The sequence below is a fragment of the Centruroides vittatus genome, unplaced genomic scaffold (genome assembly GCF_030686945.1).
Source record: "Centruroides vittatus isolate TY-2023 unplaced genomic scaffold, ASM3068694v2 scaffold_712, whole genome shotgun sequence".
Lineage (NCBI taxonomy): Eukaryota > Metazoa > Arthropoda > Arachnida > Scorpiones > Buthidae > Centruroides > Centruroides vittatus.
This window is the reverse complement of record NW_027122715.1, coordinates 164410-188869: the sequence shown is the minus strand read 5'-3', so window position 1 is coordinate 188869 and position 24460 is coordinate 164410. Positions and strand designations below refer to the sequence as shown.

The 24460-nt window shown below is 31.1% G+C and overlaps 1 protein-coding gene across 1 annotated transcript; it reads left to right on the top strand.

Moving 5' to 3' along the window:
• LOC136989620 (ribokinase-like) lies at positions 1-23121 on the top strand. The gene is made up of 8 exons (XM_067287843.1): positions 1-366; positions 1374-1506; positions 14332-14395; positions 14467-14529; positions 18986-19150; positions 22272-22363; positions 22520-22708; positions 22788-23121. Exons 1-8 carry the CDS (start codon positions 323-325, stop codon positions 22962-22964), a joined length of 927 nt encoding a protein of 308 aa, XP_067143944.1. The 5' UTR covers positions 1-322; the 3' UTR covers positions 22965-23121.
• Positions 23122-24460: the final 1339 nt, after the last annotated feature.

Sequence of the window (24460 nt, the reverse complement as noted above, 5' to 3'; positions counted from 1 at the left end):
ACACGTGTAAACAAACGAAGTTGTTAAAAACTGCATTCATTTTTTATAATAAAATAGAAATTAAGTTACTAATGTTCAGTTCGAAATTGTTTTAAAGATTATGTAATTAACGATTTAAGTCGATTTTAACTATGGAATATTTGTATATCATTCGGGAAATCAATTGATTACAATATCACTGTCTTTTAATAAGGATGCGTATTGTTAATCGGACGGAATTAGTTCAAAGTACATTACTGATCAATCTACTCGAGGCCATTAATGATAAGCTGTTATATAAACGCGTTTAAAAAAGCAATAGTAACAGATTATTTTCAGAAAAATGGATGCAGTTGTGATTGGCGGTTGTGTAGTAGATCTAATCAGGTATATTTAAGTTTTCAGTTATGTAACATATTCACTTTAAAGATTAAAGTATAGACAGAAAAATTAAGGGTTTATAAATAGCTTTCCAGACACAAGTAACTTTTTTAACTCTGCATTGGTGTGGCCAGCGAGAGTTGTGTACTGCATGTAAGTGCAGTTGGATCCTTAATGACTCAATCACCACACTAACAATCAAGTTATAACATTCATGTTCTTATTTATTTAATTATGTCAGAGAAATACACAATGATAACTATTTTTACATACATAATTTACATACTCTAGTAACTCATATTTTCATCTGCTTGTCATAGCTAGCTGTGCACATCAGGATGTATTAGTAGAATCATAGAAATAAAAGGCTTGCTATGCAACCTTTATGAAGGAAGTCTAATGAAGAAACTTCTGACATTTTTAACATGTCCTGATAAATTTGTAGTCATTTTGGGCCATGATATTTACACTTATCAAATTTTTAGGAAGGTTATGGTGCCACAACTTATTCAGCATCATCTATAAACTTTGAGATTTTCCTTTTCAGTTCTTGCAATTGTCTTTGCGTGATGTTTTGTTCTTTGACTTTACAGAAATTTGGAAAATATATTAGAAATTTTACAGACTTTTCATGTTATTATTTCATTTACTATTACATAAATGAAATAATAATCTAATATAAAATGATTTGTACTAGAATATAGTTGCCATTTTATTTGGGTACTACGTTAATAAGTAAATGCATTTTTGGCAAAATTTTCATATTCCGCAGGTTTTAAATCCTGCAACATTCAGTTTCTGACAATTGTCAATTTCTAAAAAATTTCAAATAACCGAACTTTGTTACACATTTGTAGAATTGCATTAGAACATTAAGATTATAAATACAGACATCTAATAGGGTATTTTTTTTTGCTTTAATATCTGTAGCAACATTTGTTATAAATATAACTGTAAATCTTATAAGAAAGGTGAACAGACCAAAAAGAATTATCTTCTTTCTTTTTAATTAGCTATGCTGATCGTTTTCCTGTTGCTGGGGAAACTCTAATAGGATCAAATTTTTCTAAAGGATTTGGAGGAAAAGGTGCTAATCAATGTGTCATGATCAGTAGATTGGGAGGTAGAACAGCAATGATTGCAAAGGTAAGTCTAAAAAGCTTTGATAAAATAGTGATTAACAAAATTTTAAATAATAATAACAGCACTTTAATAAAAATTAAAGTTAATGTTACTTTAGGTGCCAAGATGGCAGCTCGTCTCTGATTCCAGCCTAACTTAACCTATTCTAATAAATTACCATAATTATTAGGAACCAAATTATTAGAATAGGTTAGGCTAGGTTAGAATGTGTGTCCCACTGTTTCCTTGCTGGAATCAGAGACGAGCCACCATCTTGGCACCTAAGGTAGCATTGACCAAAATGAATTTATTATTGTTGCTATTATCTAATATGTTAGTGACCCATGATTTATTGTCATTTCTTCCTAAGCTATCCTACAATATATGAGATTATAATTAATGGTCTTTACAGTGAAAATACTAAATATTTTTAATAATTTTCACACATAAATATACTTAGGGTTTGAAACTTAAGAATTAAGCTTAAAGAAGAATTTTTATAATTATTTCATTGCAGAAATTTTTGAGAATCTTATATGCAGTCTATATTCAATGAAATGTTGTTATAACAAATGCCAGCATAATGAAATTATCAGTATAACAAATTTATTTTCAATAACTTGTCAATTTACTATGCATCTTAATGTAAAATATTTCAATGTAACAAAATAAAAAACTCAACCTTTATCAAAAAAATGATCATTGTAACAAAATGTGTTGTTTCTGTTTTGATGTTTATCAAGCAATACGAATTATAGTCCTAATAGTTGACTTAGTTTGAAGTGCAATGTCATTGCTGTCAATTATCTAAAATGGTAAGCTAATCATCTTCTAATACTGTAGCCTGCGGTTACTTTATAACACTTTTCAAGTTTTTTTAGTGATACTGAATTATTGGACCAAACATGTCATTAGTTGTCATTTTAGGGAAGATTAAACATTCTGCTTTCTTTACACATCTTAATTGTTAATTTATTTTAAACAATATTATGAAAAATATTTGTCATAATTTTCCCTTATGCTTAGTCTGTCATAAAGTTACCCCATTTGCTGCATACATCAATGATGAACTCCATGTTACAATGATTTCTAATAGAAAGGAGAAGAGGGAAACAAAAATCATTCATTAGAAATACTGACCTTTCTTAATTATCATAAAGCAAACAATTTTTAATTCTTCAATAAACACTAAATCTTATTTTTTATTATTACTAGAAATAAAAAACATGATACTGAATGTAGAAAATCATTTTTCATGAATAAGAGAACAATAAAATAAAATGAAAAAAAACAAATCAGTCATTCTTCAGGCCATTACCATATTTTCAACAGACTTCATTGCACGTATATGCAAACCATCTTTTTTCATTTCTGTTGTAATTCCAGAGTAGCACCTCGCTTCAAAAATTATAATTACATCAGTATCATTTTTTTGGTCTTCTAGATTAAGTCTGTTATACAGGATGTGTTATTTCACTGTCTGTGTCATATAATTCTCAATTTTCATCCCCTTTACTTTCATTAGATTTTTTGTATACTGTCACAAAGTAACCTCTCAACTCAACAAAATTTAATTCTATAGTTTACACCATTTAAGCTGGTGTAAACTATAGAATTAAATTAACAATACAATTAACTTTTATTAGTTGGTTAATAAAAGTTAATTGTATTTATAGATAATTATAAGCAAGAATAATAATTGAACTTAAACATACTTTTAACCCACCAGCTGTTTTTGTACACCCAAAGAAAATATCATACACTTTATACACCACCTCGGTGTTCCCTTTGATAATCAATAATGGAAAATGTGCCTCCTATACTTTCCAGTTTTGGCATCAGGCAACATTTCTGTTACTTGCAAATTTATTATTACAGACTATTGATATCTTATCCACAAATAAATTTTGGAATGGATATAAACCCGTCATATTCAAAATAAGTTATTCTAGTGTGATGTTACAATTTAACCTTGGTTTACAGTACTCTAGAAGTTAAAGTAAAGAATACTGTTTTGGACGCAATCAATACGATACAAATATATTGGATCCCCGTTTCCAGACTAATTAGAGAATTTTTAGATGGGTCTAAAAATATGTTCAATTTTCCGCAAAAACAAAAAAAACTGCATCTGTGTTTTGCACGTCACTTTCTCTTAATAATTCCATTGTTACGTGACACTTCCATTGTTAAATAACAATGGAAGTGTTAAATAACAGTGTGGAACATTCCAGGACATTCGAGAGTGTTCTGGAATGTTCCACAATGATCTAGGATGTTTCGGGATGTTCCCGAATGTTCCAGAACATCCCGGAACATTCTGGAATGTTGTGGAATGCTCTCGAATGTTCTGGACTGTTCTAGAAATTCCTAGGGAAACTTCCAGCCCTTATATCTTCAACAGCATGCCCTTCAGGTAAAAATGGGAACCTTCTTCGTGGATGGGGGATAGAGGGCTACCACACCATATAACTCCCTTGATCGTACCGCGACTCATTTTTGAGTTTTAGCGGCACGCACATTGTACACTTACTTTTATAATATATATTGATTGATTATTATAATTATTAATTTAGATAAGAGATGGCACCTTACCTCTAATACCAAATTATGTAGTTTCTTCTTATTAATTATAGTATAATAATAGCCCAATTAATTATGGCAATCATTTGGCTTAAAAATGTAAAAGTTTCCAAGATAAATTGTTGATTCACTGTGATTTCTCTTAAAATTTTCAAAGTGCAAAATTTACTTCAACTAGCAATACTAGAAAAGCTATGATTTTAAATATTTCATATTTGAGAAGATTTAGAGAAGGTTAAGATTTTTTTCATTTTTTTGAAACAACTTTTCTAACATTCTGGTATTTTGACTATATTTCAATGTAACAAAATTTCACCTATAACAAATGTATTTTGGTGTTTCCACAATTTTGTTATAATGACATTTCACTGTATACATGTAGTAATATAGTTGGAGAAGTTTTATTTATATTTCCTAAGAAGTTATCATTGAATGTCCATAGATTGTTTAAATGGAAGTAACACATTTATTTCTTTATTTTTATGTTTTGTATTTATACATGTAGGTTACTTATAGAAGGTATCAAAACTTAAAAAGTAAATTAAAGCAAATAAAATTTTTTACCTTATTGTGAACTTATAATAATAAATGTGTTTATAAATTTAGCAGAATAGTGATATTTTTGAATTTTAACATTGACTTATAAAAAGTATAAACAAAACTCATATTACAGTGTTCAAATATTAGATCTTTTCTATGATTTTAATGTAAGGTAAATCGAAATTGCCAGGACGAATTCACATTAAGAAAAAATATATATTTCTTTCTGGACTATACATACAAATGAGTCCGACTCCTTCTGTCCTTTCACACGCTTTGTAGAAGCAATAACAAATCCACGGTGAAACAAACCTTTTATTTGAGGCTATATGTCCGCCGTCCAATGTAAATAAGTTAAAAAACCCTCTAGCGGTGGCTAACACAATTATAAAATTAATTATTACATTAAAAATTGCCAGGATGAATTCACATTAAGAAAAAATATATGTTTCTTTCTGGACTGTACATACAAATGAGTCCGACTCCTTCTGTCCTTTCACACACTTTGTAGAGGCACTAAGGGAGACAGAAGTAGTCGGACTCATTTGTAGGTTTAGTCCAGAAAGAAATATATATTTTTTCTTAATCTTCACTAATGATTACCAGTACATGTAAGATTAAATACATCCTTTTCAACCTTAAGATTTCCCGTACCAAATGATGAAAGTTAACGAACTAACGTTTTCGATTCTCCACCGAGATCTTCGTCAGGTTCATTGACGCTTGCAAAATGGAATGCAATGAATATGGAACTTTTTGAAATTCAAAAAATTAATTATCTCCAGTGTGTAGTAACGATCAAAGATTTTGAAATAATTTACTAGACAGGAGTCTAGTAAATTATTTTAAGGTAAATCTAGTAAGGTAAATCTGATGTAAGTTGTAAGTCATTCTTCAGATAAAATTGAATATAACAAACATAAGAATAATATCAAGAGGTGAGGATTTGCTAGATTGGCAAAGTGGTCAAAATTATCAGAATCATCTCCCATTTTTTTCAATGTCAATATAGTAGAAAAGTGCTTTAACAGTATTGTTATAACCAGGGCTGTGGAGTTGAAGTTGTGAAGTCGGAGTCGAGACATTTTTCCTGACTCCGACTCCGGCACTTTAAATAAAAAAATTAAATTAAATTTAAATGAAAGAAAATTTATTTTACATTTAATAATTTTTTAAAATGTTTTTGTATTTTGTTATAATTCATTTATTTTAAATACAAAATGCAGCAATTTAATTTATTAAATATGTAGTTTTCTTTGTAGTATTTGTGTTTAATAGTTAAATTATTTTAATTCAATTGAATTTGAATATTTTTTGAATCATTCTTTTATTATCCCTGCTCTAAATAAGTATTCTATTTTTCTGAATGTGCCAGGCTAATTGATCAGAGTATATATTTTTTCTTTTCTGAACAATGGACTGATATAGCTAGATTACACATCTTTTAGTTGGACTAACTTTTCTGGCAGGGTGAAATTGAAATGAAAATGCTGTAGAATAAAGATATGTAGATGTCAAATTTTATCTCCTCTTATTAAATGTTTGTTAAAAATTAATTTTTTTATACAAATAAATATTAATGTAAGTTAGATATTAAAAATACTAACAATAAAAGTATTTTGGTAAACGGTGTGTTTACCCAAATACGGGGCTCCTTTCAGAGTTCGGAGTAGGGTACCCCTATAAAATGACAGTATTTAATTTGCCAGAGTCAAAGTCGACCTACTAAAATTATCAGGAGTTGGAGTCGAGTGTTTTTTTTACCAACTTTGCAGCCCTGGTTATTACACATTTTAAACAGCAGGGACAAAGACTCCCTTCCTCATTTGGCAGTTTTTCGTTAGTCTTTCACATCATATATTGGCATCATAGTCCATCACCCCTTGTTTATTCTATCTTACCTATCTGGTGCTACCAATTTTCTTACATCCATTCAACTAAAATTTATCTTCAATCCTAATTCCTTTTGTAGTATTATTTTATCTTCAATCAAACATACAATGATTTTTTTTTTCTTGGAATTACAGAGATTTTGACTAAACCACTTACTGCATTATGCCTATATATGTATTATGTATAATTATTTCCAGAATATGTAATTGGCCAAAATGATTTTTCTTAATGCTAAATAATAAATAAAGCATTTGATCTGGTTAATCTATGATAGATTTTCTATTATTAAAATATTTACTTATTTTGAGTTAATTGAGTTATCTCATAATTGGACTATTCGAAGAATTTTCTGTTTCATATAGCAACTAAAGATATTTTTATAAAAAATTTAGGTGTTTTTTTACAAGTTTGGCTGAAAACTAAATAAATTGAGTATTGCAAACAACAATGTGCCTAATTGAGAATATCCAGTGGCGTAGCAAACATAACTGGCACTGGAGCACGACACTTTATTGGCGTCTCCCCTCCAGAAACACATATAGTTTGTCTTGGAGACCATTTGGGCACCCCTCTGCGAGTGGTGCCTGGTGCATGATACGCCTCCTTGCACCCCCTCGCTACGCCACTGAGAATGTCTTTGAGAAGCATTTCACTTAATTATATTCAACGGTAGTCAATATAATAATATAGAATACAAAATTATAATCATAACTTTATACAGTAAATGCTTATCAGTGTAAGTTACAATGATAAGTTTGTTAAAAAACACCACCACTCAATCTTGATCAAATTCAGCAAAATAATTTTTTCTAACATTTTGCTGGACCTAATCAAGGTTGAATAGTGTCATTTTAGTTTCGTGTCCAGTTTGAATGAGGTTATTACAGTAGAACCTCTATTATCCGGACTACCTTCATAAAAAATCCGGATAATCGAAAATAATAATAATTGACAGTGCATATAGTATGAATAATTTTTATTTGTCTAGATTTACATATAGCTTCAATATTAAGTTATTTTTTATTAAGAAATTCAATTAACGATTTTTGTTTACCAGTAAAGCTAGCTGTTCTTTTTGAAGCTGCTAAATCGCGATTACTTTTAACACATATAAGTTGTCCTGAGTTACACTCTTCTTAGCTCTCAAACCACTTCATGGCGACATCTAAGCACTGAAAAGCTTCAGCCCCTCGATGTGGGTTCCTGTCCGTGGTGAGGGGACCTCCCAGAGATGGTTTAGTAACTCTTCTTTACCATCCCTGGGATCTGAACGCCCACCCACGTGTTTGCCATGCGTGGTGACCCGTATGCCGGAAAGGGGGATCCTGGTAGTTGAGGGACAACATATCGTCCCCAACACACTGCTTTGGCCCCTGCTTCGGATAAACGGGAGGCTCAAATCAGGCTCCGTTTGAGTCAATCGGCTGGTCGTTGAGTCATTGTTGACCTCGGCTTGGAGTCAACCGATCGATGCAGACCGGGCGGACACGTCAGACAAGGTGTGCTCTTCTCGACTGCATTGTGAGGGTATAGCTCTTGGGAAACCCTGGTGTGACGGTTTATGGGAATCTCCCATGTGACGGCATCCCCTTGTTGGGCCCCATGGTGGGTGGGGTCACCGGGAGCTGAATATTAATTTTTCAATATGGATTCACTACAATCTAAAACATTAGGTACCAAAGCATCACCACCAAGTGATTTTACTTCCGTTAACCAACCAGCCTACCTTATTGTTCATGCTACGGGAGAAACATCTCTGTCTAAATGTTCCCCCTTTTTGATTCAAAAATTATTTGAATCAACCATTGGGCATCTTAAAAAAATCCAAAAATTGAGGTCAGGAGATTTACTCGTTGAGGCAGCCTCTCCTCAACAATCAGCAAAGCTTTTAAAGACTAAATCTCTAGGAGACATAAATGTCACCATCACACCACACACAAGTTTGAACTCGTCACGTGGTGTGATATCTGAGATCGATCTGATGTCTGAAGATGAATCAGATATCCAGATCGGTCTTTCAGATCAAGGTGTCACTGCTGTCCGACGCATTTCCATTCGTCGTGATGGCAAGTTGATACCAACTAAACATCTGATTCTCACTTTTGGAAAGCCAACATTACCATCATTTGTTACTGCAGGATATCTGCGCTGCCCAGTTCGACCATACGTTCCAAACCCGTTGCGCTGCTTTAAATGCCAGCGGTTTGGACTCGGCACTCTGGTGACCTTCAGTTCCACACTGTGCACATACGCTCTTTCCTCTGCCGAGGAAAGAGCGTATGTGCACAGTGTGGAACTGAAGGTCACCAGAGTGCCGAGTGTACCAATACTCCATGCTGTGTGAATTGCAAAGATGCCCATCCTGCCTACTCCGGAAATGCCCTGCATGGCAGAGAGAGAAAGAGGTTCAGCGGGTGAAAACTGTCAACAATTTATCTTACGTAGACGCTCGTCGCATGGTCACTTCAAGTGCACCGCTTAAACACAAGACATTTGCTGCAGTTTTGAAATCCACAAACTTGTGTGGAGTTCAAACAGATATCTCTGTTTCACCAAATGAATCTCTCACTCGCCACACTAAATGTTTGCTAATTCAGTCTAAAAAAACAGAAGAAAAGGAGAACGTAAAGACAAAATCAACCGTTCCCAAAACAGGAGTAATAACTAGAAATGTGGGTTCTAAAAAGGCAAATAAGAACCCACTCAATAAACAAAAATTGAAAGCAGCCCTCTCTAAATCAAAGAGATCAGAGACTCAGTCCATGAGTGAGCTTTCTGACTTCTCTGATGAAGAAACTAATAAGGAGGTGACACCACCAACCACACCTCCAAAAGGAAAATCAGCTGTAAAACTAAAGAGGGATACTTTTACTAAGAATGCTGCCTCAAACCCATAATGGATTACAAAATAATCCAATGGAACTGTCGTGGTTTCCGCAATAACTTCTCTGACATTAAACATCTGACATCATCTACCCCATCTCTCTGAGTGGCACTCCAGGAAACACATTTAAAACCCGGAGAAAAAATATCCTTAAAAGGATTTGGTCTCTACCGCAAGGATGATGATAGCCACAACCGTGCCAATGGAGGTGTGGCTATACTGGTTTCAAACCGCATCCTGTCCTTACCGGTACAAATAACAACAGAGCTGCAAGCAGTCAGAATTTCTATTGGAGTAACTGTCACAGTTTGTTCCATATACTTGCCACCAGATGTCAGAGTCGATGAAGATGAATTGGATGCCTTGGTTGAACAACTGCCGACTCCATTCCTTTTACTCGGTGATTTCAATGGCCACAATCCAATGTGGGGCAGTCACGACATCAATTGTCGAGGCAGGGCCATTGAGAGATTTATAGGCAATCACCAACTGTATTTATTTAATACTGGAGAAGTGACATACTTCCACGCCCCAACAAGAACATTCACTGCCATTGATCTATCATTAGCAACCCCGAATCTGTTTTCAGCGTTTACATGGGAGGTTGGATCTAATCCACTCTCTAGTGACCACTTCCCAATATTTTTAAAATATCGAGGCAGAGAAAGCTGTGAAACAGCCCGTCCACCACGCTGGAAACTTGAAACGGCAGATTGGCCTGCATTTTCCTCTTTGGCTAAAATCACTGAGGAAATGGTCAATACTGCTGATATCAATGACGCAGTAGAAGTTGTCACTTCCAGTATTATTCAGGCAGCCGAAAAATCAATGGGGAAAACATCAGCCAGATATCCAAAACATCCGAAACCATGGTGGGATCAGAATTGCGAGGCAGCATTTAAAAATCAAAAGAAAGCATGGGGGATTTTCAGAAAATACCCTACTACTAACAACTTGATTGCTTTTAAAAAAGCAAAGGCAAATGCCAGGAGAATCAGAAGGCAAAGCCAAAGGGACTCTTGGAGGAAGTATGTATCTAGCATAACATCTTCCACCAGCTCAAAAGCAGTCTGGGATAAAATCCATAAAATTAACGGGAAATATGCTTCTCACTCTCTGTCCATGCTGGAAAATAATGGCACAATAATCAGTGATATACAAGGTATTGCTGATTTGTTGGGTGAAACATTTTCGTCTTCATCCAGCAATATTATGTATACGAGGGATTTTCAGGTTTATAAAGCCCAAAGTGAAAAACAGTACTTAAACTTTCACTCCTCATCTAATGAGGAATATAATGTGCCATTTACCAGAATAGAATTACATAGAGCGATGTCCCGCTTGGGGAATACTGCTGTAGGCTCGGATAAAATCCACTACAGCATGATTCAAAATCTGTCAGACAATTCCCTCAGTAATCTTCTGAATCTGTTCAACAGAATATGGACAGAACATACTTTTCCTGACTCTTGGAGGCTATCTATCATCATTCCCATACCCAAGCCAGGTAAAGACCACAAGAATCCCTCTAATTATAGACCAATTTCTCTGACTAGTTGTCTCTGCAAACTTTTCGAGAGAATGGTAAACAGACGCCTGATGTTCCTCTTAGAGGAAAAGAACTACTTTTCACCACATCAGAGTGGATTCTGTAGGAACAGAAGTACCACAGACAATTTAGTAACCCTTGAAACATCTATACGCAAAGCGTTTGTCCGACGACAGCACTTAGTGTCTGTGTTTTTTGATATAGAGAAGGCCTACGATCGCTGCTGGCGATACGGTATACTCCGTGATCTGCATGAATTTGGATTGCGGGGTAATTTGCCAATTTTTATAAAAAACTTCCTGCAGAATCATAGATTTCAAGTCAGGATGGGCAACACTTTTTCTAGGCCTTTCACACAAGAAGAAGGTGTTCCTCAAGGTTGTATTTTGAGTGTGACTCTGTTCCTAGTAAAAATTAACAGCATAGCTAAGTGTCTTCCTTCCAGTGTGAAACACACTCTGTATGTGGATGACTTTCAGATCTCCTGCCAGTCTAGTAACATGGGTTTCATCGAGAGACAACTGCAAACCTCGCTAAACCGCATAGACAATTGGTCCAAGATCAATGGTTTTACTTTTAATGCAGAGAAGACCTCGTGCATCCACTTTTGCCGAAGGCATGGTTTGCACCTGGACCCGGAAATTCACCTAAATGGGGTTAAAATCCCAATAGTCAATGAGGCAAAGTTTTTGGGTGTTGTGTTTGACCAAAAACTGACGTTCTTATCACACTTGCGCAATTTGAAGAGTAGATGTTTAAAATCTCTGAACCTTTTAAAGGTACTGTGCTGCTCATCCTGGTGAGCAGACAAATGTTCGATGCTCAGGATATATAGAGCCCTCGTTCGCTCTAAGCTGGACTATGGAAGTGTTGTCTATGGCTCTGCGCGAGAATCTACTCTTCGGATGCTGGATCCAATCCACCATCAAGCATTGCGTTTGTGCACTGGTGCATTTCGAACTTCTCCTGTCCAAAGTTTGTACGTGGATGCTTATGAGCCTCCACTATCTCTCAGGAGAGAGCAGTTGTCTCTGTTTTATTATATTAAGCAGAAATCTCAGATTAAATCTTCAGTTGATTGTATAGTATCAGATACTCAGCTGATAAGATTATTTGCAGCCCGCCCAAGTAGTGTCCCTACATTCAGCATAAGAATGGAGAATGTCAGCAGCACGATTGACCTGGATATGGGCAACATTTCACAGCCTGAGCTTTACAGTATATCACCTTGGTCAACTCCTGTGATAAATGTCAACCTTAGCTTAAAGCAATTTCCTAAGGAATCCACCCCAGATTACATGTATAGACAGTACTTTGCTGAAATTCGACATCGTGACAGGAATTTAATTCCTATATACACTGATGGGTCTAAATCGGATGATTACGTTGGCTCAGCCTTTGTCTGCCAGAATGAAATTGTGGCAGAACAAATCGCACCAAATTCCTCTATTTTTACTGCGGAGTTGCAGGCTATTTATTTAGCCTTAAAGTATATAAATAAAATAGGTCATCGTTGCTGTGTGATTTACACTGACTCAGTTAGTGCACTTCAGGCCTTGATCTCGTATGAACCTAGTTCTCACTCCATAGTGATTAAAATTCGTAAGCTGATTTGCCATCTTTCTGCGAGGAATTTCTCTATAAAATTTTGTTGGGTCCCAGGCCATGTAGGTATAAGAGGAAATGAAGAAGCTGACACAGCTGCAAAGTCAGCAAGCCCTTCTCAGCATACAATGTTTATTGAAGGAGGTGACTTGAAGCTAGTTGTTAAAAAACGACTAGAGGAGAGATGGCAAAATGTGTGGAACGCACAAGTCCACAATAAACTACACGAGATCAAACCTGTGATAGAAAATTGGACACAGAAGAAACCCCATGACAGGAGATCTGAGGTTATTCTTACTCGTTTGAGAATTGGACATACTCGACTGACTCATCAATACCTTTTGAAGGGTGATGACCAGCCTGTATGTCAGTATTGCAACTGTAATGCAAGTGTTAAGCACATACTGAGCAATTGCACTGCCTCTGAACGGATTCGTAGGCAGCATTTTGGAAATGCAAGTTTTAAAGAGATTTTGGGCCAGAGGCCAAATGTTGATAAATTATTGAACTTTCTAAAAGTTACAAATATTTATAAAGAAATTTAATTATTTATTTATTTATATCTATATACATGTTGTTGTAATACACAGTTTAACTGTTGTATATTTTTGTTATTGGTTCTTTGTTTTTTGTTTTGTTCATTTTTATTGTTATTATGTACTGTACATATATATACCATAAGTTGTGGTGCAGCTTGGCCTATGTGGTCCTTGTGCCAATAAACTTTAACCAACCAACCAACCAACCTGAAAAGCTTCAGCATGTGTAGGACCAATATCTCTTACTTCGCAAATCTCTTCGTCTTCTCGATCTTGTTCATCTGAGGCAGATATTTCTTTAATTATTTCCTCATCATTCAAAATTTGGAATCCAGGATCATTCGCATCGCAATTTAACCGCTCGGTTACATCTTTTTCGTCACATTCAGCACATATTGAAATTTGTGCTATTGCTTCCGCAATGTCTCCTATACCACTTTCTACTGTTACTGGAATTTACTAATGGTCTTTTCAAAATTTTGTTTCACGCATTCCATCACGTACAGTATGTACATAAACAGTGTCGTAATTCGCCAAGTGCAAATTCGTACAATTTTTGTTTATTTTGAACAATCCGGATAATCGAGGTTCTACTGTACTTATATGTTTGTTTTGTAGTCATATTTTATGAGTTATTCAATGTAAATTCAAAGATATTATTAATAAATTAGTGTATTTTAAAAGTTTTTCTCATTAAACGATCGAGTTTAATTCGAGAGTTTCAAATTTCAGAATTATGATAAAATTATGGTCATATTAATTCCTTTTTATATCATTTACATTTTGTTTTTAGTAGAAATACATTAATTATAACAGAGACAAATTCCAATGATTTATTCATAAAACATTAATGAACCCTAAATCAATGGAATACTTCTTAGAGAATTTACTATTCATATTTATTGCTATGAGATCAAGAAAATGGCTTTTTCATTAATTTTTTTGTTTGAGCATTTTCAATCATATGCAATAAGACTGAAAATTCTAATTTAATTCTAAAAGTTTGTCTATGAAAACTTTTTGTTTTGATATACAATACAAAAAATAAGGTACGAAATTTTTGATAAAATTTTTATTCATCTACAGATATTATTTACAAAGAATTAAAATAATAATCATTCATTTTAGCGTCTGTTACAGGATGCTAGTTTGGAAATTAATTTAAAGAAGTTTTAAATCATATTGGATTTATTTTTTTATCTTTTCTAATGAACAGATATGACATCATCTATTTGTTAAGAATATTGTTTTTTCAGTTAGGAGATGATACTTTTGGTAAAGAATATTTTGAATGTTTTCAAATGAACCAAATTAATTACGGTAATATGTTTGTTTATTCTTTCATAATATAAAATAAACTATAAATATTGAATTTGTTTTTTATTTTTCAGAGCACGTAACAGTTACAACAGAAAGTTCAACAAGTACGGCAACTATATGTGTCACAAAGAATGGTAAGTTTTATGCTTATTAAAATCAACAAAACAACTTTGAAACGTATTGGCAATACTATTCATAATTTTACTAAATATTTTTGTATAATTTCTCATGTTTAAATTATTTTAACATTCAGATCTAAATGTCTTAAAAAGATTTATTTTTTGAATGAATAGGAAAGATGGACGTACCCTCTACTATTTATTCATTTATTAAATGAATAGTATCATTATATATAAGATTTTCAAGAACTATTTGACGAGTTGTAAAAATTTAAATCAACGAATGTTGAAAACAAACTCTACAAAAATTTACTTAATTATTCATTGATTATTTTTACTATTAGAATAATGTACAGGTTTAAAAGTTTTGTTATATAAATGTTTACAACACCAACAGATTCGGTAAACATATTATGTCATTTGAGTATTCTTAATATAAACTGTCAAATTAATATGAAAAAATATTAAGTAGGGTGTGCATTTTTGTAATAAAAATATACTCATAATTGAAGTAAATGATGTAATCAAAATACAAGGAAAATTATACCCCACATTACTGGTTACTGATAGCATTTGGATCTTGAATAGATAAAAATTACTTTGGAATTCATTGATATTAATCACGTATGCGAATTATGTTTATTTGATTGCTGATCGCTGCTATACTGAAAAAAAAAGAAGTATTATTTCTTTTTTTATATTGCATAATTAAAATATAAATTGAAAGATTTGCTAAAAGCTGTAATACTGAGAGTTGTCATAAAAACTATTTTCTATTGTGTGAAACATCTTGACTTTTGTTTCAAAAATTCTCTGGTTAGTTTGGTTTTTTGAGAAATATACAAAAAGTTCTCCACTATACTTATTTTTGTACTAAAATAATTATCATATAAATAAAAATGGGAAGTTGGAAGTTAGTTTGAATTTTTAAGAAATAATTGATATAAGTCCATTTTATATTATATGGAGATATTTAAGGGTTTGCATATGAATGGTTTGAAAAATATTGGTATATGTTAATACGCAGATTTTATGATTTTTTAAATATTAAATTGATTTAAGTTTATTACGTGATCGTTTTTAAAGTATTAGTTAAAAGAAATTTATACTTTTGATGACCTCAAATGGACTTGCACCACTTTCAAAGCCAACAAAATGTGAAAATCATACATTTATGAAATATTAAATATGGGATTTCAATTGAATCAAACCAATTTTTTAATGAAATTTTTATTAAATATGTCGAAAAAAACAAAAGAAAAAGGCTTTATTTCAATATTTCTTTCAATAATGCCCTTTAAATTACTTTAATTACAACTTAAAAATGGCACATATTAATATAATCATTATGAGGAAGTTTTTGAAAATAGTTGTGATGTATTGGAGGAATATAAGGTAATAGATCCATCATATCATTGAATTTTTCGAATGTGATGGGCCTGGCATGATGATAGAAAGGTGCCAGTATTATATTTTCAAATTTTCGTGATCTTCCTCATCTGGGGGATAAATCTACTGTTTTAAACTCCGCATTTTCATCAAATGTAGTTTTATACGGCATTGTGTATGGTTTGTTTTTTAAAACCCTTATCCAACATATCTTCAGCCAATTTACCTCTTCACCAGTAGTATTTTTTCGTATTCTTAGAGTTGCATTTTCTAGTGATTTCGTCAAAACAAAATCATCTCGTTTCATTTCTTGTTAAATAAACTTTTTATGTTTTCGGAATTGTTGTATGATGGTATAATTTGTAGGAATATACAGTAAATTTTTGCAGAAAGTGGACTTACAAATATAATTACTTTGAAAACGGTGTAAATTTATATTGACAAAATGATGAAAATTTTGAACGATTTTTTTTGAAAACTGTTTATAGATTAAAAGCTCATGGCAGATTGTATTCATTGTTATCATTAACTAACTTTTTGTCAAAAATGGACTTACACCACTTTCAAAGAAAATGGCTCAATTAATGATTTATATGCCCTATACAATTTTTAATAAGTCAACTAGTAATTTTCTTAAGAACAATATTCCAGCAGTATTCAAATCACATATTTAGAATGATACAAGAAAAACAGTTAAACTATTAGTTATACAAATGCAATTTATTTTTACATATGATTATGATTAAAATAAAAATTCTTATGCAAATTGATAATTGAAATATTTGGTAAATAATTTTAATGCTTTTTTTCTGTTTTATTGTGAGGATTAGTTTTATACTTTCAGGATTTTTTCATAATTATTTTCAATTAGAAAATGTGTGTCATTTATTAGACTTAATATTTTTTTAAATATTTGCTTTTTGTTTTTAATTGTTGTCTTTTTGATATAGATCATCGTCTGATCTTTTCGATGTCTACATCAGAATATATAGCTGTTAATTTTAAGAAGACGCCATTTATTCAATATTTAACTTCATAAAAAATAATCAAAGCATTACATAACATTACATGTATTTATTTTGAATATAATATAATATTCATACACCACTGAAAAGTCTGAGATAAGAGCTAAAAAATCCATTCTTTTTACATCAAAAAATATTTGTCTATAAAAGTTCTGACAATTAGATTGTTTTCCTTACTGCTTATTTAGTATATGTATTTTAAGTCTTTTCTTATTATTTATTTTAAAAAGCATCATTGTTAAACACATTAGTATTTACTTATTTTATGAACGTACCCTATATTTTCATATTTAAAGTCAAACGAGTTAAATGCATTAGTAATGAATCGTTCGGAAAGTAGTAGTCTCACTCTGGGCACATGCTCTGCAGTGATGACGTTTCGAACGAAACTCTAACAAAGCTCATGAAGGAAAGAGTTAGTTTACTTTGTTAAGAAAATGGCACCCGACGATATCAATGTTTCTAAATCTACTTGAGTGTTTAAATTGTGAATTAAAACGTGAAAGGATTGAAATAACTGTCCACCCGAAGCAATCTAAGAAAATCATTTTGGATAAGGCTGCACTAGCAACATTCATATCTTCAATTTTAGAAACAGCCATTTAGTTATAAATGAATCGTTTGAAAAGCCTAACGAAATAAGAATAACAATGACGTCATTCTCGTTTAACTCGTTTGACTTTACGAACGTACCCATAGTGAAATGAAGTTACATGTTTATTGAAGTTTTTTAGTTTTTATTAAAGAAATATTTGTTGCAGAGAAGCAATTATTTTTTAAATATAGACACACAAACTTCACTAACATATTATAAAAAATCTGTTTAAATATCTCATATTGTATTTTTATTATGAATCAATAATATATTGTAAAAATAGTACTTGTTTTTTTTACATTAAAATTTATATACTGAATGATCGTAATTGAAATTCTCCTTATTCAATGCTATCTGGAAAGAGATTTAGCGGTCCAAATGCAATCAGTTGTGATGTGATGATATTTCCATAAAAGAAGTAATACTGAAACTCACCACTATGGCACATGCTATAAAGGACCTTAGCAATGCAGTGGATATTGCTCAATGGTGTCCCCATTTTAAAGTTATAAAACTGCCAACCCATAACTGATACTCTATGATGCTTCTCACAAGCAGTGTAATATAAAGCGAGGTTGGGGCCGAAGTTTTAAACGCGTAAACTTGTACGTCGGACATTCAAATGGTAATTCTTTTTTGAAGCCATGGCCTGTTATAGTTAAAGGATTATTAAATAATATTGGACTGTTTTCTAGTTATATGTATTTTTTAAGTGAAAGTTCATTTTTTCAGGATTGTGATCAATGACTAAGAGACTTATATTCGTCAAAAGATGTTCATTTTTTGAGTGAAAGGGATTGGGACTGTGGAACTTTTCTTAATGGAATGTGGACTCCAATGTTATATTTATTATCTAATTTGAGTTACAAAATAAAGTCATTTGCTGTACAATTTAGATTAAATAGATTTGCAATAAACTTAAATGGTAAAATAATTAATGTCTTGTGTGACACTGAGTGTTCTTTTTTGTGGAATGACATGAAATGTTTTGTTTTCTCATATTCATCAATGACGTTCATTGATGAATATGAGAAAACACCTTCTTGATTCTTGTAATATTCTTTCGGATATCCGACCTGCTAAACTAACATCTGATTTTTGTTATCAAATTTCATTCAGTGACAGTTTTACCACTTGAACAAAAAATTATATAAAGTAACAATGATATTTAACACCAGTTTGATTGTTTTACATTGGGATTATTCAGCATGTAGAGTGGTAAAATGAAACTTCGCATAAATTTGGCTAGACACATTTACCCATGCACAAAAACACAAATCTGTAATTGTCAATCTCACAACAATCATCATCATACACATATTATGTATATATCATGCATAGTATATATGGTATTATATTATTACACTGTTAGACCTGTACATTTACTTAATTTGTACTGCAATAAAGTAATATATTTTATTATTATGAACAAAATTATGATTTAAAATATATATTTTTCAAGGTGAAAACAGTATTATCTACGTTCCTGGTGCAGTCAATTGTCTTAGTAAAGAAGATATTTATAATGCTGAAAATATTATTGCACGAACAAAAGTTCTGTTATGTTGTAATGAATGCCGGTTTGATGTATTATTAGAAGCTCTAAAGGTTGCCCGAAAACATAAAGGTAACTTTCATCAAAGTTTTTTCACCGAATAATTACTCAAAATAGATTTACAGTAAAACTTCTAATCTCAAATCCTTCAAGTCAAACTGGATTGTCAGACATGGTGAATACCCTACATAATCTAATGTATTTTTATACTCCTAAAATTAAATAGAATTTCACATATCTCAATGCCATCCCTCCTCAAGTTGAACTCAGATCCTAACCAGCCTATTAAGTTTCCCAAATCTTTTTGGCATGTTGTCTGGTAAAGTGCCCTTTGTTCATGAGCACATTGCAAGTTTAGTGGAAAACCCACTGGATCTAGTAGGAATGTGAAATTTGATTTTTCAATAAATTCAGTATATCTTAGAGAGGTAATTTTGTGATATACCTAAATCTACAAAATTTATTAGGCTGCAATTTGAAAAAATTGTAGACCTATTAATTCCACTGTCAGTCTGTACATCCTTAATCTCAAGAATGGAGTTAGATAGATGAAAGTCGAGACCATATATGGAAAGCTTGGGGGCAGGATACCCCAATTAACTATACACAGACTTCTGATTTGCACTGGAAGTCATATTATTGAAAAATTTTCCTTTGAATGGAGTTAGATAGCAATGCAGTTGTGCCAGTCATCTAACAGAAAAAGTAGAGGGGAAGAAACTACTAATTTGAGATAGAGAACATGTAGTTTAAATTAAAAATTGTAGCCTAGCATTGTGATGATGTCATAATAAATAATTGCTCATTTAAATCATTTTTACAGCCTCATATATTGTTCTAATAATGACTCAAAGACATCATATATCAAACAAAGAATTAAATCCTTTGTACTATCTCTGTACCTAGAACTCTCCAAAATGACCATTTTTTGGTCCCTTCAAATTTGAGATTTAGAGGTTTTACTGTTTATTGTAAAAGATTCTTTTTTAAGGTGATCTTAAACTAGATAAAAATAAACTTACTATTATTTTTATACTCTTTTAACTAATGATATTTTAAATGTTAAATTTTCTATAAAACACAGACAATTCATAAATCAGTGAGTATAAATAAATAAAAATTAGTAGTAGTAGTAAATAAATTGTTGGAAATTTTGTTTTACAATTCTTAACATAAAAACTCTGATATATTCTCTGTCTGTTGCAATGGAGAATGACAAGACATCTGAAACTACATATTATTGGAGAGAAAATATAAAAATTGCATCTTAAACAGTTTTAACAAAGTTCAATTTAAATAATCTGGTAGCATTCGGAAAGAAAGATATTTTGGGCGTTCTTCGCTTCCCAACAAGTTAAGTCAATCACTTTTTCATAAACTAATAAGATACTGATTAAAATAATTTTTCAAATGTTTTAATAAGCACTTAAAAAACAAAATTAACAAATTATTAAATGACTGTTTTCAGATTAAATACTTCAAGACTGTCATGACTTTATAATATTTATAGCATGTTGTTCTTCATATTAAACTTATGATGCAATACACTTAATATTTATTATCAAAATGTTTATGTAACTTTTAGCATATAAGATAAATTCCTTGTAAGAAATATAAAAAATTTAAGTGCACTAAAATTATTAATTACATATAAGAATTAGAAATCTAATTATAAAATATGTAGCTTAGAAAAAAGTGTCATAAAATCTTTGGATAAGTGTTACACCATTATTTATATATTAATACTAAAGGCTGCACAGCCTTACCATATCCATTCACCTGTAGGTCATTGCTGGAAACCACCTCAAATCCTGGTATTTAAGGGCACACTGTTGCCATCATTCTGCCTCACTATTTGCAGTGACCTGTGGGTTATTTTGAAATAATTGGATGATAGGATTGGAGCTTAGTGCAGAGCATTTCCTCCTAATAAATTGAAAGACTGAGCACATCGCATTGTGAGTTAAAAAAAAAAAAATCAAAATTCTATCACTAGCTTCACATGTAGAGATAAAAGTGCAGCAGGACATTTATGGATATGCTATATACACGAAAAAGAAAAAAAAAAAACAGAAACAGCAGCACTAGGAATCAATGAATCACATTTTTTGTTATGAATAGTCTGTATTGGGAATAACAGGACATAGTGAACAGAGAGTTGGGTCACCTATGGCAGCATTAGGAATCAATGAATTGCTATGAAATTTTTGATCAAGTGAGCAAAGTCTTCTTAATGTAAGATAAAACAATAAAATATTGTAATTCTATTATTGATAATATAATTTTTGCATCAGTACTGCTATTATATACTTAAATGCAATTATATGAAAAATTTAAAAAGTTTTCTAAATAATAAAAATGCAGATTACATTTTTACAGAATAGAAGTATTATAATTAAGTTATGAGGGAGTTAAATCATAAAATGCAAAAAATATAACTATCACTAAAATTGTCAATCATATTCTTTAAATATAAAACTAATGATGCTAATCTATATTCATTATTTTGAAAATTAATTTAGAATATTCAATGTGAAATATAAAAAATATAGTGAAACAGGATTTCGATTAAGTTTCTAGAAGTATTATTTTAAAAGTTAAATAATAGTCATTTGACAGTAGAATCTTATTGTTATCAAGTTATGCTAATTCTGATAACATTAAACTTCTTCAAACATATAGATTGATTAAGATGCACTTATAAAACTTAATGATGCTTAATTAAAACTCTACAATAAGTGATCTTTAGAAAAATAGTGCAAGAGCATTGTGCGCTGAGAGATATTTCTTTGATCAATCATTGTTTGTGAAGTCTTAATCAGTGCTTTAAACATTAGGAATAATATATAGTAATGTATTAATGAACAGTTAAAAAACAGCCAGCAAATATCAGCATATGAATTATTAATTATTTAATTAATAAATCCTAAAGGTATATATTTTTTTGTTTTAATGTCAAAGTCGGCAAAAGACTACAGTCAGTGGAAATTCTAGTTAACATTAAGCTGGGTGAGTCTATGTATTAAAATGAACTTAGATTATAATAAGTTTACTTGCAGTATTCAAATTTGACTCGAGATATCTGAAACTACATAATATTTAAACTGTCTTGAACAGTGATGTTTCATTATAATAATTTATATATAAAATTAATTTAGATCTGCTTTTCTAAACTTTTATTTATTTATTTTAGTTTATACAATTGTTAATGCTGCTCCAATATGTCCTGAACCTTATGACAGTGTTTATCCTCTGTGCGATATTCTGTGTGTGAATGAAGTTGAAGTAAGATAATGGACTCAGCCATAATTTTTAAATAATAAAATTAATATCATAATGAGATAACGGTTTTTATAATTATGAAATTTATTACAGTTATCTTTATTAATTAGTTTTATCTTTTCTTCAAATCTTAATTTTACTTAAAATTTCATTATTTAGGTAGAAGCAATAACAAATTTGAAAGTAACTACAATTGAATCAGCATATAATGCTTGCACAGTGTTATTGAATAAAGGATGCAATGTAGTTATCATAACTTTAGGAGCTAAAGGAGCAGTGTTTTGTACAAAAGATAACCCAAATCCTAAACATATTCCTGCAAAAAAAGTAGATGCTATAGATACTACTGTAAGTATTGGTATTTCTTTTCTGAACCATAAAGAGAGCTTGTAGCAAATGTATATTTTATTTACTTTGTATTTTTCAGGGTGCTGGTGATGCATTTTTAGGAAGTTTAACATATTACATTGCTTTACATCCTAATCTCTCTCTGGAAGAAAAAATTTCGCGTTCTTGCGAAATAGCTGCCATAAGTGTTTTATCCAGTGGCACACAGATAAGTTTTCCATATAGAAAAGAATTAGAAGAAAGATTGTTTGTTTGAATGTATATTCTATGATTTAATTTCCTTCATACAGAATAATATGATGCATTTATTACAGAAGCTTCAATCCAATGTAATTGGATTCATAATATGTTATTGTAAAACCTGATTATGATACTTTATAAAAATAAAGAATTTTATAACTATGTTAATATAATTTAAGTTTTACTGGATCTTTTCTAATTTTAATTATATTATATCAAGGAATTAAATTAATTTCTTTTAAGTCAAAAGAATTAAGAATGGTGTTTGATGAACCAAATCAGTTTAAAATTTCTGCATCAAAAAAATCCTAATAAGACTATTGAATTTATAACCAGCAAACTATTTGATGTAATCATTAATTTTTTAGTGAATTAATGTAAAATAAAACATCAATTTGACTGTGTAATTTTAATATTAAGTGATCTAGTCACTGTCAGTTTCTGAAATCACTTGTATTCCTTAACCAATTCCCGCAATAGCAGCAACTGTTATATAATAACTGCAAATAACCCATGGGTTATTTGCAGTTATTATATAACATTTTTTAAATGAATGGTGTACTATTCTTTCCGAGAATAAGGGATCACCAGTGATTTCAGAAACTGGTAATGGGCAGTGACAGTGATTTCTCATTAATAGTAACTAAATCACTGGTAATGATATATCACTCAATACTATTAACATTTTTGATGCTTAATACAGTAAGCATTCTGTCTAAATATTACATCTACAATGAATTGCTAATAGAAAAAAAATGAAAGAAATGGGAAAAAAAGTAATGTTTGAGACAATACCTTCTAAACTGCATAAGAGTTAATGGACATGCTCTCAAATAAAACTCTAAAGGGAAGGAATAGGGTAGTGTGAATTATGCAACAGTTTATTTTTGTTTTAATAATTTTCTATGGGGTATACACAGGAGATTACTGTAATTAATAATAATCAAATTCCAGTATGTTACTAAAGGTAAGCATACTATTAGCAAGACTTCAAAATATAATTATTAAAAAATTTTAGCTAACAACTTCCACATGCGCAAGATAGATTAAATAGCCAAATTGATATATAGAAAACTTATAAATATAAACATGTAAAATTGTTGGATATTTCCATTATATAATCATCACTTTCATATTATAAATTTATTTTTAAAAAATTTATAAAAGTAACTTTGCTCTAAAGTGTAATAAATTAGAAAAAAAGTCCATATCATTTGATATTAAAAAAAAAATACTTTGATTCTAAAGAAAATAAAATAAAATGCTAAAATATATCTAACAAATATTTTCATTACAATAAGAATTGAATTTTCTAACAATTACTAGGCCTACTTATTTATCAATAGGTATGTTTATCATCACCTCTTCCTGAATCGATATCAGCTTCTTCTGAACAGTTTTTATCTTCATTATCACATAATATATGGTCTTATGAGCCATCAAGAGCATCAGTGATGCAATATTTTTTAAATGAATGCTATACTATTCTTTCTGGAATTAGTTTCCAAGTTG